The 16,385-nt window shown below is 34.5% G+C and overlaps 1 protein-coding gene across 2 annotated transcripts in view; it reads right to left on the reverse strand.

Annotated features, from left to right (window-relative positions):
- Positions 1 to 16,385, reverse strand: part of LOC137399569 (zinc finger protein 296-like) — a 63,591-nt gene that overhangs the window by 11,152 nt on the left and 36,054 nt on the right. For both annotated transcript variants that reach the window (XM_068085747.1, XM_068085746.1), the window contains exons 6-9: positions 16,182 to 16,233; positions 15,835 to 15,912; positions 14,029 to 14,174; positions 1,796 to 1,907 (exon numbers count right to left, since the gene is read on the reverse strand). In XM_068085747.1, coding sequence (XP_067941848.1) covers positions 1,796 to 1,907; positions 14,029 to 14,174; positions 15,835 to 15,912; positions 16,182 to 16,233 — 388 coding nt within the window. The remainder of the gene's footprint in view (positions 1 to 1,795; positions 1,908 to 14,028; positions 14,175 to 15,834; positions 15,913 to 16,181; positions 16,234 to 16,385) is intronic.

Raw genomic sequence — 16,385 nt, forward strand, 5'->3', positions numbered from 1 at the left:
AAACTAGAAATCGAACCTAAAAACTAACATTATTTGAATGTTACATAATAACATAAACATTCTATGTTTTATAGCTCGTAGCTTAACCTTTTTAACTCTGCTATATGTAGATACTTTTTAATGCACTGTTTCACTTGATTTCTGCCTGGTATTTCATGTTTTCAAATCTGTAAAAAATTTTGAAACAACCGATTATTTTAAGACTAATGTTAACAAAATAGCTTTTTGGAAACAATAGCCTTGTAACAGACAATTTTAACGCCTTCCACTAATTGAAAATTGACTAAGTGAGTTGAAGCAAACTCTTTAGTATAAAATATTTGAATGTTGACCACAACTACGCTGACAACCGATCAGTGAAAACTTTAAGGCTCTGAGGAATAAGGATACATAACATGACTGCAAAAATCTGGCAACTTTTTTGTCTAATATGAGCTTTCAATTAAGCTGATACACTCAAATGATATATAATTATCTACAAAATAGTATTGTTAAACAACTCCTATTGGCATCAGACTCCACTCTCATACTTTTGTTGTGCACTAGGTTATGCTGTATGGTCATCACAAATAACAAAATCGCAAATACATTTGTTCAGTTTTGTCAGACAGCTATGACAGATAGATGGAAGAATGCACGATATCACCGCAAGTTGCAACATCTCAATCTGTTTGACCAAAATGATGTGATAGAGATGTTTGTGTGTACTGTCTAAAGCAGTCATGACTCTCGGTAACATCAATATTGAGTAATATTGTTCAGTCCTCTTGCTGGCAAAGCAAAAGCATCCTCTGTTGCATCTCCATCTGAATTCCAGTTTTTACAGCTTAAAGAAGCACGGTTTTGTTAAATTGAACAGCCAACAAATTCCTGTTTGAAACTACTAAAATTTAGACTCTGTACTCTAGCATATTTACAAATTTCGTATGATCCTAATTTACTATCCTAGAAGTCAATTAGCACAAAAAACCTGGTTGAAAAGTGCTTCTCAACTCTAACAACCTTCTCAGAATGGCATTAAAGTTCATTAAAACCATGTAAGAATGCTTAATAACAACTGAATTGTGACTTGAGTTATTGCGATCAACTTTAAAGTCCATGAAAAAGCAGTACAACAAATCAGCAGCTTTTGGTAAATGTAGCTTCTCTCATTACATAAATGCTTCATAAAAATTTAAGATTGTAGTAATAAAACTTCTAGAAATTCCTTCTATTATACATTGACATACAATTTGGATTGATGCTTGACTCCATGTCACATAAAAATGAACAATTGTTGTATCACGAGAAACTAGTGGTATGAATTGCAGTATAACTTAACAAACTCGAGGACTATTCAGGTATGTCAGATGCCACTAAACCCTCTGTCCATTTGCCAGATTGTTTGTTATCGGTGTATCAAAGATGGTCATAGTGACTAAAAGAATTATTTCTCATAGCCCATGCATTGGTTAAATAAGCAAATGTTTTCTACAGTGATCATGATGCAATTCTCGCCATAGCATTCCGGCAACAATTTTTGGCAGTATGTCCACTACTAACAACGTAGTAACGACTCAGGAGCTTTAAGCAGGCCCGTTTGTATGTTTGTGGAGGTGCATTCATTGAAGAGTAATAGAAGCCATAGTATACTAGCAATCTTATCTATATAGCTGCTAAGACAGTTGCTCCTTACCTAAATCCAACTTGTTTAGTGATGGTCCTGAAATGAAGATACTTCAACTACAAACTACTAGAAGGAAGCTTTTTTAATTCACATTACGCTTGCTAAATGGCGATCAAAAACAATACTAACCCATAAGATATTTCGCAGATGTTGATGGAGGGATTTCAGAATTTGCATTCTTCCGCTTTCTGGGTGACATTGCCTCAATGCTGGAGAAGTGCGGTAAGCCATTAGCAATGACCTAAATGGAATATAATTATGATTGACAAGACCACAAATCAACAGAACGGTTTAAAAAATCAACTCGTTCACTGCTAGCTATGAGGCAGTGCAACAAGTGAGAAAAATTGCTCGCATAGCTTGGTAAGAGTGCAACTGCTATAGGTATTTACAGCACTGGAATGTCCATTGCTGTGGGAGCAAGCAATGGCCACTGGCTTTCAACAGTACTGTAAATGACGATATTGAAAGATGTGATCGGCTTGTAAACTTTACACCGAAGGTGAATACCAAATCTGGCACATATTGAGGGGCTGACTCACAGCCATTGGTGCTTATCCATATATTGGCTGAAGTACCCCTTGATGTCTGTCAGCCCAGTGGCTACTACTACAGGCAGTTCTCGCACTATCGAGGTTAAAAAATGAGGTCACGCTCACAAAGGTTGGCGGCCATTTTTACTGCGTCGCATCCATCCGGTGAGACCGACTGACTAGGAGAACTAGCCGCCGGCCAGAAGCGCCAAGCACCTGCTTGCCATTGTCATATTTACAGTGCTCCAACTGACTGCCAATAAAATCGGCAGTGAGCCAATATGTACTCTAGCACAGTTTTGAAATCCATCCAGCTGTGGTGTTCAGGGATTAAACAGAGGTTAGAAGCAAATGCAAAAGAGTAGCTAGTCGAGCCGCCTGTGCAGCACACTTATCTACTTGCCAGTGTGATTATCATAGAGAACAAGCGTATCATGTGATAGACCTGTTCAGTATAACTTTGAATCATTCCGCTTCAGCCATTAGGACAAGTGTTACAAAAAATTCGACCAAAATGTTTTTATAACAAGAGTAACAGTATGGTCTCATTTAATTCACAACCTCAGCATGTGGTACGCCTTCATTGACTCACATACTCACCTCTAAGAGAACTGTAATAAATGAACACCGATGAGGTAGCTTTAAGCAATATGCGCATTGGATGGGACTGTCCGGTTGAATAAACAACCTTTTGAATATGTTAGGGTACATGCTACCTCGGGCATTGTCCAAAATATAACCCTATCAGTAATTTGATCTGAGGTAGGGCACGCCAACAAACAACCCACATTGTGACCTTAATATGGAAAAGCGCCTTTGCATTAGCACCGGTGAAACTAAGAGAGAATCCAACTATCAGAGAAAAACCATTCAGAGGATCAACCGGCAAACTTGTCAAACAAATATTGTTGAACAAATATTCTTACAAAGATAAATTGAGTCTCATTCAATCCGTTTTACAGCTCAAAAACTAAAGATACATGCTTTAATCAATAACATATGGCATTAAAACAAATGAATTATATAAAGCAATTATTAAATTAAATGTGCAAAGCTAAATGATATGCAAGAAACAAATTCTTCGTATGGTCAGACAAATATTTGTTCAAATTTTATGACTTGGTCAGAAAATTCATGTATAGAGATGATTGTGAGCCCAAGTTTGACTAGTCTTGCAGTATCTGTGCACACGATTCAGTGATAACGATCAGTGTTAAAAGCAAATTCAACCATTTCTATTACTTTTTGTTGATATAAATTCATATATAATTTTAGATATTATATCCATGAATGATACTCGATAGGACAATGACAACAATTCCAACACACTGGCATATAATAGAACAGTGCATGGTTAAACTAGTTAAACGTACGATCACCTAAGCATACAAATTTCGTGACATACGGCATAAAATTTGTAAAAATATTTGTCTCGACTTTTGAAGTAGTTTCCAACCTATTTTCAACATTACAGTTTTGCAAACCAGCACAAATTGCTCAATTCTCCTACACATCATGTGATTCTACCATGCTTGAATAATATTAAACAGCGCTTCACACCTTCCTTTGATAGTTTCAGAATCGTGGGTTCAAAAGATTAGTGCGAGCGGTAGAAACAATGAAAAAAAAGGATTTTTTTCCGTATATTCAAAACAAGAAATCATAAAGGCATCAGCAAAGATCTTAGCATCCGTTTTTGAAAAATCTATGAGAAACTCAAGTAACTATCATGAAGAGGAAAGTCAAAGTGATACAAAGAAAATAAAGCCCGAAATAAAACTAATAAGGCTAGTTGGTATAATATATATATAAATAAAATGGTAAGTCATATAGACTTCCAAATGATTGCACAGAACTGGGAGGCTTTAGATTTTAAAAATACATGTCATGCCATCTAAAAGTTTTTAAGTTTAACATTTTTTCCCAATTAAACAAAAATGCATCTCTCCGGAAAGAATCATCAGTAGCTTGTATCTTGAATTCTCGCAAAATTGGTTAGTAACGGTTTCGAACTTAGACGGTTTAATTTGATTTTAGAATAGGGTTAAATATTTGCAAAATTTACATCATTTGTTACATTTATTAAATAGATCATTGCTATTTTTATATTCTTTTTACCATAAGTGTCAATTTTACTTCAAACTCTCTGTTGTGCGATTTACCAAATTCTTTCTTCAAGTTATAAATTTACTCATATATTTATGGCTAATGATTGGTGGTAGTTCTATGCCATTGATATTGATTACTCGTTCTGCTTACATATTTGTTTATTTCAATGCAACTCTCTGATCTTACAGAAACATGCAACAATGGGTATATTTATACCTATGTCATCACAACTCATTATTACATACATCATGATACATGTATTTAATCAATGCTAAAAATGACAGTCATACTGTAATAATTTCTCACCATAAGCTAGCACAATCCATTTTGTCATTCACAACTTTCCGTACTTGTGTGATAACTTTTTGATTTTTTAAAAATATATATTTACTATCAATTAATAATTCCTAGTTATTTGTCACTATTATCATTATTGAAAAAATACAAAATAAAAATCAAGTAAGAAACAGTTCATGGTAAAGTTAAAGTGCGTTAATTTGATGTTTAAATAGTCTAAGTTAAGTCAGACCTTTACCAACGTACTGTCCTCATGTATTGTCAAGGTTATACTTCTACTCACCTGTCTTTAGGCAAAAGACAAAGTGGCAATGAAAACCTCTTTTTATTGATTATTACTTTATTAGGATACTTCAGGGAGCAGCCGTGGTCCAGTTATCTAGAGCACCTGACCGTGAAATAATATGGTTACAAGAAAAGCGTGTGACCTCAAATTGTTCCTTGTGCCTAATCAGTATGCAAATCAGTCTGCTGTGGCCACTTAGAATGGGGATCTGCCCAAATGTGCAACAATGTTTTATTAATTTGATTTCTTATAGTTTCGCTTTTACATTTAGTTTTTGGCAACATTTTATATAACGCATCTTTAGTCACTCAAATTATTAATCGATAAGTTTTGCAAACTGAAATAACAGCACAACATTTCTACAAGTTCTTTTCTTACCAGTTTTAAGTGGCTTCAACAGTGAATTTACCATAGCAAATATTTTGTTTCGCAGCTAGTTAACTTAACGTATACCGTAAAGCCTTTATTTGAGTGCCACCTTTATTTGATCGCCACTATGGAAGAAGGGTTGAAAAATAGGGCGCCACCCTCTATTTGAACGTCACCTCCATTTGACCACCACTTTGACAATCTTTGATCTTTACGGACCAATAATATCAAGTGATCAGTAGAAGTGTCAACAAAATCATATTGATAATGAATCATTTACATCAATAACAATGAATTCTCTCATTGTCCAGCTCGAAAGCTTTTCGTTTTTATTTCATTAAAGCTTTGAAAGCAACGCCATAGAAATAATTAATAGAAGTTTCAGACTAGTAGTCCTTGTTTAACATGGTCTCGATGCTTCGAAGTACAAGTATATAAAAACGGTTTACATTTATGATGATAGATGAATGGCTAGTTTTAGGCTAAAGGTTGCTTTTAGCGAGCATAACATTTACACGTTGCACTTGTGCTAAATGACATGCGTAAAAGTTTTGCTCTGCCAACAATTGTTTGGACACTAATATCGCTAGTTCAGAAATGCAATAGGAAAGTTGAGGTCAGACGACATTGTGGAAGGTATTGGACAACCAGAAAATGTTCATTTCATCAAAAGCAACAATCAGAACGCCGCTGGCTGAGCAAACGATGCAAATATTTTAGTTTTAAAAACATTAACTTTTGTTTTTGCATGTATTATAAGTATGGCTCATTTATGTCACTTGTTCATGAATATATATTTATAGCATTTGTAAGATTAATATTATATAACTTGTAAATTTGCAGATTTATAGCATATTATTTGATAACATCATTGCGGTAATCTGATCTTACAATAGATCGATGCTCGTAACTCCTCTTCTATTGCACATAAAAACTAGTTTTGGCTGCAAACTGTCGCAAACATATCGATGAGTGCAATGAGCTTTTATGCAACACTGGTAAATATAGATATAAAATAAAAATATGTTTTCAAATTTAGAATGAAATGAAAATGGAAAGCTCCATCAATTTGCAAAGCAGGATACAGGCTATAATATCATTGCAAGCAATAGATATCAACAGGTAGAGACATTTCTCGATTTCTTGTTGCATATTTATTAAAAGATCTTTGACAAGTTGGAGGTAAGTTAGCAGATTTGTTGCATGCAAAATGTTTAATATTGGTCCACCGGAAGGGAGGGCAAAATATAGGTGACATTTGCTTCGCCCGTAAAAGTATTAAATTTATCTTCCCAAAATTCTGATGGGCCATTTGAAGAATACAACGTCAGCCTTTATTTGAACGACACCTCCAATCGACCGCCACCATAGAAAAAGAGTTGAAAAATAGAGCGCCATGGTACATCATAGTGTTAAGACAGTAATAGCTAAACATTTTAAAAATCTGTAAATATTACCATCCTTTGAATCATACTTTATTTAATTCTATAATATTCGATTTAAACTTTTGTCAAAACAAATTAAAATATGAACGAATAACTTAAAGACCTCATTATCATACCAGAAGCGGTTAGAAGGTAATTTGCTGTTAAATGTTCTATTAGCGCTTGTGAATACACATGAAACAATATGAAATCTCAACTAGTTAAAGCAGTTTGTAGAAGCACAAAAATATAACAATAATTGTGGTTGTTGCTCATAAAACAATATAATAAAATCTAAATTTAATAATCTGATCATTTCCTTGGTCAAATTAATGGGATATGGTTCTAGTTATACAAAACTGTTCAAAATTGAAGTTATCACTGTTTTTTATTGTAAAGCAATGGTAGTTCATATTGAATTTTGACCTCCATTATAAAAGTGGTTTCAAATTGAAGTTACTCCTTAATTAAAACGTGGCAGAGAAAAGAGCAAACAAAATGGTACCAGTTATTCAAAAACCATTTTTGTGACGAGAAAATTGTATCCTTGCAGTAAAATGTTTAGGCCATTTACGATGATTGATTGTTCCATAAAGCAAGAAGCCAAATGGTATCGATTTGCGCAATTTTGTCTGTGTAATTACAAATATAAATACAGTCAAACATGGATAACTCGAACTTCAAGGGACCGAGCAAAAGTGTTCGAATTATCAGAGCATTCAAGTTATCAGAGCACTGTCACAAGTCCATATATTTACTTATTTATTAGTAGATACATGTACATATACAAACTATAATATAAATCAAAAGCACAAATGGCTTGTTTCAAATTAAATGCTTCTAATGTAAAGTTTAAAACGTTTTCATGAAAAAGTATAGAGATTTTTCTATCACTTGAGATTGGTTTGTTGTTTGAGGTGATGTTATTGCCAGGACGTTTTTCAGATTGACATTGGCAAAACTTGATCGTTGTTGAAATGCTCAAAAGAAAAGACATTTTTTTCTTTTGGGGTTTTACCCACGATCAATTTTGCCGTTTTTTCTTGAAGTTTATGCAGATTACCTTACTTTACCTGGGATTCGTTAAGAGCAACACTCCGAGGCAGTTCAATTAGAAGTTTTACGAGGTTTTACGGTACATTTTATATCACTCACGCTTTTTTAATAGATACTTATTGAATGTACACACGTATTCTGTGTTGAGGTCAAACGATGAATAGTTTTTTGTAGCTCAGACAACGTATACGTTTAATTACAACATTTTTTAAGACGTTTTAAACATTCAACATTCCGACGTTGATTCAACACGGAATCAACGTCGGAAAACTATTCATCACGGGCTAGCCGAGTCACGCACTCAAGGATTTTCGCCACGCACATACAAAACAACATGCGATTTTTGTTTTGTATGTGCGTGGCGAAAATTCTTGCGCGCGTGACCCGGCTAGCCCGTGCTATTCATCGTATCGCAGTATAAATCAAATTTCACCAAACTTTTAGAAAAGTCGTTGACAAAAATATTTTGCCGATGGTGGTAATAACGACGCTTATGAATTACGAAAAGATGAAGTTTACCTCTATGGCTTTGAATAAAGTGATTTTCTAAAGCGAAAACAACCGTTTCGGTAGCTGTTGGGCAAAAAAACAGTTCGAATTAACAGTGTTGAGTTCGAGTTATCTATAGCAATTTATCATTACATGGGAACGGACCAAAGGAAATGTTCGAATTAACCATGTGTTCGAGCTATCCGTGGACGAGTTATCCATGTTTGACTGTATTTTACACGAATTATAAATCGCACCCTATGATTGGTCTACTCAACTTGTCTGTTGTGCTATAAACATCTCACTTTTAGAGTTTGTTTCTGCGCTAGAAAGCCAGTTTCTGCCAAGATAAAAGATATATTAGATAATTATTATATTAAATATGAAGATATTTATATTAACTTATGAACTCCAAAAAAGCTTAGCGAAAAGCTGGCTTGCACTAAACAATGCTGTGGAGGGACTGTTGTGTAGACTAGTTGGTATCTTTGATGATAAGCTGCCTAAATAATACACATTAATCTTGTGAAGCTATATTTTGGTTGTGCTGTTTGAATGAAGAGAGACAAGCTTCACTGGAGCAAAACACTCATTGTGTGCGTTGTTTTGCTTGTTAGAACTTGCTTGAAAGTAAACATTCAATTAATTCATTACGATTACTATTCAGTTACTAACATTCAATGGGTATTGTTTGGAGAAAATTTGAAGTATTCAAGAGTACTTGTAACCTTTCAGGCTTTTCATAGTTTGCGATTACAAGCGACCATCTTGCAATAGTAAAAGCACTAGAATATTACAGTAGATTCCCCTATAACGTATTCCACCTATAACATAAATTTCAGATAACGTGAAGAATTTATGTGAAGTTTTTGCTCAGTACTACATAAAAAATTCCATAAAACGTTGTGTCAATTCTGGTGATTTCTCCAATTCAAGTTGAATGTTCATCTATCTTGCCACACTTATGAAAGAAAAAACGATGTGCGTATAGCGTTATATCTATTATATTTCCAACTTTCGAGACATTCTAGCTTGTCGTGATAGATTGTCAAACGTGTGGACAAACTAAAGAATAGGGTAGCTGCGCAATTGTTCATAAATACTTGTAGGCGATCAATTGGTGCAGGTGTTACAGTGTTGATTCTGCCAATCTGAATGTGACGAGTTGGAGTATTGTCAAAAGTTTTCTTTTATCTTAACCTTGACCTCTGGATACAGATAGACAATGAACAAGTAGTACCGCTCTTTTTACAGTAAAAATGTTTTTGTTTTGCTTTATTGCAGACGTATAAAATATTTGTTATTAGTTTTACTTTGCAGAATAGACTTTGCTGACTAGAAAAAATAAACAAATCGTTTTGAGATGTGCGTTTCTATCAACTTATTGTAAAATTACAGCAAACATGGTCTATATAACCAGTGATTGATCAAAAAAAGGAGAAAGGTTGTCGATGCAAACCAATAATACTGCAGTTACCGTACATCCCACAAATTAAAAGTGGAGTCAAGTTTTTCTTTTGCATGGCCAAAAATGTGAGTTTGGAAAGATTTTGAAACTGATTGGGCAATTTACATTTCTATAGCATAAAAGTTTCTGGAACAGATTATTTACATTGTAGGAGCGCCTACTAAATAAAAAAGCATGTACAATATGTGTAACAGGCCCTCTTTCCATGTAATCAATAACAGTTAAAGGTTGACTTACAACATAATTCACATTACAGTTATTTGGTATCAAAAGATTCACCATGTCTTACTCTGTTGTGTTGTAGGTTCAAAATATGTGGAAATGTGATTACAAGCTCTTAAAAATTCAAAAACGAACAGTTAATTGCCTCCATCACGAAACCGCCGTAGATTGTAATCAGTTTATTTCTGTGAGGTAGTTATTACATTTGGTTATTGTTTTGTCATGTGATGTTCTCACGTAAATTGAAAGACCAATAAAAGGCTCAATATAAAACTGCTCGTATCACTAGTTTATGACAAACACTTCAGGTTTTACCGAAGACCCCGTATCAAATATAGATGCTCACTACTTTACAGTTTTGTTTCGGCTTGGTGTAATCGTCTAGTCGTAATCTCATCATGTGACCCATACTTTGCAAATAATTTCTGCAGCATTTTTTTGATTATCACAGGTGACCAACAGACTCGTCATGATTATCAGAGAATGATATGTACTCTTTCAAGCTAAGGTTAAGAAATAAACGAATTTTCACTGTAGGCTATAAGATATCAGTGTTAAAAGTGACAGCATTACAATGACGATGAAATAGACGCGTAAGAACAATAGATACGGTTTTATTGAATGCGTGAAGTATATTTGTGAAAGTATTTCGACGAATGAAGCTGCGTGAAAGTGTAAACAAAAGCCATCTCGTACAACTACGTCCCATTTGAGCCGTTCTGGAAAGAGATTCTAATCTACGACGGTCTCGTGATGACGGCGATTAATTGTTCGTTTTTGAGCTTTTAAGAGCTTGTAATCACATTTCCACATATTTTGCACCTACAACACGTCAGAGTAAGACATAGTGAATCTTTTGATACCAAATAACTGTAATGTGAATTTTGTTGCAAGTCAACCTTTAAGCTTGTATTTAAGGGGCAGAAACTTACAAGCTGTGTGTGTGCGCGCTGCACATGTCATTACACATTCAAATTTGCAAACGACTAAAAGTATAATGGTCCATGATAATGCTCTATTGCTGTGAATTTATAGAAAGAAAAATATGCAATAGTTAGAAAATATGTATGTGGCTTAATTTATAACTGGCAATATTACAAGCTAATTCAAATAAACCAAGAGAATCATTTTGAAGTACTGAGCCCATTTTCATAAGTACTCATTTGCTAAATGAGACGTACGACGATTACAAGAATAAAGATGAACTTATGCAAAATTTTAGATTTTATTAAAAAGCATCAACATTTTTCTGTCATTTGCGATCGTTCTTGATGTTTGAGGATCTGACTGCCAGGATATTCAAGATTAAAATAGAAAAAAAGTTGATCGCGGATAAAACGCTCGGACACAACGATATCTATAGTCACACTTCAGCAAAGAGACTGACAGAATAGTGACATGTAATACTGCAACTTGAACGCAATAACCTATATCAATAACGAGAGACAAGCAGCTGCGTAATTAATGACGTCATTTTAGCACATATTTTTCTTCTTAGCGTTTTAATCGCAATCACGGTTCATATATTTTAATCTTGAAAAATCCTGGCAGTCAGATCATCTCAAACATCAAAAACAATTGCAAATGATAAAAAAATACTGATAATTTCTGATAGAATCTAGTGAAATTTTGTGTAAGTTCAACTTCAACTCATAATACGCATTTCTCATTCTTCTTATACATCCTTGGGTTACAGCATCCCCGCCTTATCTTCTTTTTCTGCCTTATAAGGTGGAACATTATGTTTTTTCGGCCTTGCGTTATGGCATTCTCCTCACTTTACGACATCAACAAAAATGCTTCTTAAAATTCAATTTAGCTTTCGGTGTGCTGCATACGTCGGAGTTTCGAAGATGCGACTATAAAATTCGCCGAAATCCCTCCCAGAACATCTGACCAAAACTGACTTTTTATGTGCAATAGATGAGGAGTAATGAGCATCGAACCATAATAAGCGGAGTTAAGATAACCGAAATGATGCTATTAAATAATATGCTATAAATCTGCAAATTTACGATACATATATATAATAATCTATAAAATGCTACAAATGTAAATGCACGAACAAGTGACAAAAACGAACCATGTTAATAATACATGTACATACAGAAACAGAAATTAACACTTTTGAAACAAAAATATTTGCATCGTTTGCTCGACCAGTTGCATTCTGATTGTTGCATTCGTTTGAACCCATTTCGTCTTCTTCTGGCTGTTCAATACCTTCCACAGTGTCTGCTTACCTCAACTCTTCTTCGGCACTGACGAACTGGTCAATATTAATGACCAAACCATTTGTAGCAAAGCAAAACTTTTACATGTTGCTGTTTAAAATACAATTTTCGCGCAAATAAAGAGGAGCTATGTGTAATCTTTTGCACCTGCCGGCTAAGTAGAAGTTATAGCCTCAAAATAGTAGTGCAGATTCTATCATAAATATTTAACAGTTTTTCATATATGCTAAAATATCAAGACCGTGTTAAACAAGGAACTACTATTAGCCTGATACAGTTACCAATTATTTCTATGGCGCTGCTTTTAAAGCTTCAACGAAAAACCATAAAGCGTTGGAGTTAAAAAATTGACTTTGATTAGAACAGCCACAACAGAAGAATTGATTGTTATTTACGTAACCGAGTCATTATTAGTACAATTTTGAAGACAACTTATTCTTGATCACCGATGGGTTCGCAAAGATCAAAGAATGCCAACGTCGCGCTCAAATAGAGGTGGTGTTCAAATAAAGGGTGGCGCTTTATTTTTCAACCTTTCTCCGATAGTGGCGCTCAAATAGAGGTGGCATCCAAATAGAGGTGGAGATTGAATAGACGTTATACGGTATGCACAATTCTCCTATTCAACAGCACTGTTTAACTTATAAGGTGCCAGATTATATTAATTATTGAGATTTTAAAATAAAACTTCCAACTCTTCATGAAATGTATAAACAAGCTTCCCATAAAGTATCACACAGTATACTAATGCTGAAAGCAAAATAGTCATAGTAACGATGTACGCTAATACAATTATTAGCCTCTTACTGTTATCTCAGGCTAGTACACTGTATGTCTATGTCTTTCTTCTTTTACAAAAACTAGTTGGAAACATAAAATCATCACAAAGAGGAGAGGAATTCAATAATTGTACAAGACATTTATATTTATTTGCAATTTGCAGTTGGCCAAGCACGTCAGACTAAGTTAGGAAATGACTTGCAACAACTTTCAACAAACAAGAAGGATTTTTAAATGTATGGCTATTGCAGAGGTAACTAATGACAAAAATGCAAGTGCATCCAAAGAGGCACCTTCATACTCTGAATTGAAAAATAAAGCTTTGTTTATGAAGCTGTGGTTAAGCTAGCTATCCATCAGTCGATGTTGAGTTGATTAAAAAACACCATGTAATACTGCCTAGATCAGGTCCAGGTGATGAAAGCCAAAGACAAGGTTAGGGTGAAATGTACTTTTCGACGAGACTACAACTCATGACATTCAGCTTGGTGTATCGACACTAACACCTGCACCAATCGATCGCCTTCAAGTATTGCTAAATAGTCCAGCTACTTCTGTGCTTTATTGCCACACCTGACGATCTCTCACAGTGAACAAGACTGCCAGGTTATTAGTATACATAATAGACATAACCCTAGACAATGCTTTCTTTCCCAAGTGCAGCAAACGAGAAAGCAATATTTTTTAAGACTAGCTATGATATTATCGTTATTCAATTCGAATTTGAGAACATTCAACAACTAAAGCTCTACGTTATATGGAATTTTTCAAGTGGCACGAAGCAAAAGCTTCAAATAAATTCTTTACGTTATCTGATATTCGCGTCGCAGGTCGTATACGTTAAAGCGTCTATTGTACTGGCAAGAAAATAGATAGACTGATGAGGGTTGGGATGAAAATAGATAGACTGATGAGGGTTAGGATGAAAATAGATAGACTGATGAGGGTTAGGATGAAAATAGATAGACTGATGAGGGTTAGGATAAAAATAGATAGACTGATGAGGGTTAGGATGAAAATAGATAGACTGATGAGGGTTAGGATGAAAGCAATCTGCTACTGAAATTTTAAGAAAGTAAAATCATGTGAACAAACCGATTCAGTTGGAGAAATCTGGTCCTGTGATTGGCTCGTTGTATGACCTCTTCTGTTTTCAGATTCGCTGTCAGTTGAGCTGTCAGCTGATGTGCAGAGAGTCTTTGAAGCGCTGGTAGATGGACCATCATTCTTTTTCTTCGAAACTGCAATCCAGCCATAACATAACGATGAAAGTTCTTACTGAACAAAAATCAAGAAAAATACCTGTTTATGTAAATAATGGACTGTTTTGAAGTAGAATGCAACAGAATCGCTTACCTTCCGATAATTTCTATCAAAAACACTTACGTTTGTGAAAATGAAGTACCACTCGTTTCTAGGCCTGCATGAGGGTCACTGATTGACAAATTTTCCTATTATAGCCTATATTCAATTCACGTTATCAAAAATATTGGAGCTTCTGTTTATTGTCAAACAAACACATACGAGTGCCCAAACATACGAGAAACTCGAAATATGAGCTAACTTTCTCTGCAAGTTTCTTTTTTAAGATAAGAGTTATCTTTGAGATACTAGCATACGACTCGGTTTTTGATGGCCATTACACTATATGGTCAAGTATGCATGCGAGAAGCTGCTTTCGAGAACAGCATCGTTTGGTTTTTTCCTCAAATCAGATTAAAAAAAGTTTTTAAAAGGTTGGCTAAGTTATAGTGAACACGAGGCGAAAGCGCACAACCGGAAACCGATACTAAAAAAAGACGACAAAATTAGAGCAAGTTAAGTAAAATATTAACACTTAAGCTTCAAGTGTGTATCTAGTGAGCCAAATTCATTGAAGTTGAATCCAGTCAATATTTTGTAGGGTCACATATGTTTAGTGTACTGAACGTGTTGCTCTCAAGTCTCTCTCAGAGCGCCGTTATTAACAATGTCTGCCTCGAAGGCAAAAACCACATTCAATGGTGTACATAGTGATGTTACATTTTATTGCAGATCATAATAACTAAATAGGTATTTGTTACTTTGCGAATGTAGGTACTAAATTATAGCAAATAAAAATAGGTAGTTTTTCTTCATATGGTGATGGATTATTTCTCACTTGGTTGTTTCATGTAAGAGATAGTGCCTTGAGATGCGAGTAAACTGACATACGAGCTTAGTCCCAGAACGCATTAAGCTCATATGTCGAGGTATGGCTATATATCACAAGTCTTGATAAAATGGTATTTTCACAGGTATAGTATTTATATAACAAGGCTCGTGAGATTCTCTAGTCTAAATAATAGCGATGGTATAGTAACTGCGATTCACTTCATGCATTACACAAATTAACAGCATATATTATCTATAAAGGCGTGAAAGCTTATTATATATATTTATATATATATAGTCTTCCCATTGTTATCTTATTAGCAGTTATTAGCAGCATCCTAATGGAAAACCAGAACTGAATGTTGAATAATAGTTAGCTGATAAATGTGAAGCAATTAAAAAGAGAGGACAAAAAATCTCTAGAGTTGAAAAAAGAGAGAAAATTGTCAAGCCCTCAAACATCGCTTACAATCGCCAAGCAGTATAGGGATTCTTTTTGGCTATGGGAATGTGGAACAATAACCTTACTAGTTTGATTTATTGCAACAATCTCATCATAATGCTATCTTTTCCAAAAATTCACAAAATTTATAACAATAGCAAAGATAGTTTCATTACATTGGTTTTGGTTGAGATTACTGTATAATACCTTTCATACGCTTTATAATAGAGGATTCACACAAACCGAATTGCATTCATGTTCATCTATAATTACATCTACACATTCTAATATTCATCAATTATTTTTAATTAAAATTCATAACTTACCAGTAAGGTTAGGCAGATTGGGAGTGGCTTGACGGTCTTGACTATCGGATTGCGAGTCAGCACTGCTGCTTGACACATCTGTTAGTGATCGAAATTAGTGTAAGTACTTTTAGAAACGTGTACAATAATGAAATTGGGAGACACGGGAGGTAAATCAGTATACCGTACAGGCAGTTGATCATTTCTTAAAAATATAAAAGATCTCCAACAGATTCAGAATGGTTTAGCAGAGAAGCATTTGGTCTTTTTATTGATGGGATAAGGCTGTAACTAGATTTGAAACATGAGATGCATCATCTAACTAGAAAGAATGGTAGAAAAAGTTCTAGAGAAAAACTGATACCAACCCTTATTGGCAAGCTCAGGATTACTGTCATGGGAATACTTTTGTCCAGAGATCTATATAACAAAGGTGTCAACAAATTATTGTAAATCTTTAATCAACAAGATTTCCATATCAAACTAATTCTACTTTTAACCTAGAATTATATAAACGCATATATAGGCATTACAAGTCAGCATCTGTGAAGGCATACTTCCTGTTCCACAAA

This window comes from Watersipora subatra, chromosome 7 (assembly GCF_963576615.1).
Source record: "Watersipora subatra chromosome 7, tzWatSuba1.1, whole genome shotgun sequence".
NCBI classification, from domain to species: domain Eukaryota; kingdom Metazoa; phylum Bryozoa; class Gymnolaemata; order Cheilostomatida; family Watersiporidae; genus Watersipora; species Watersipora subatra.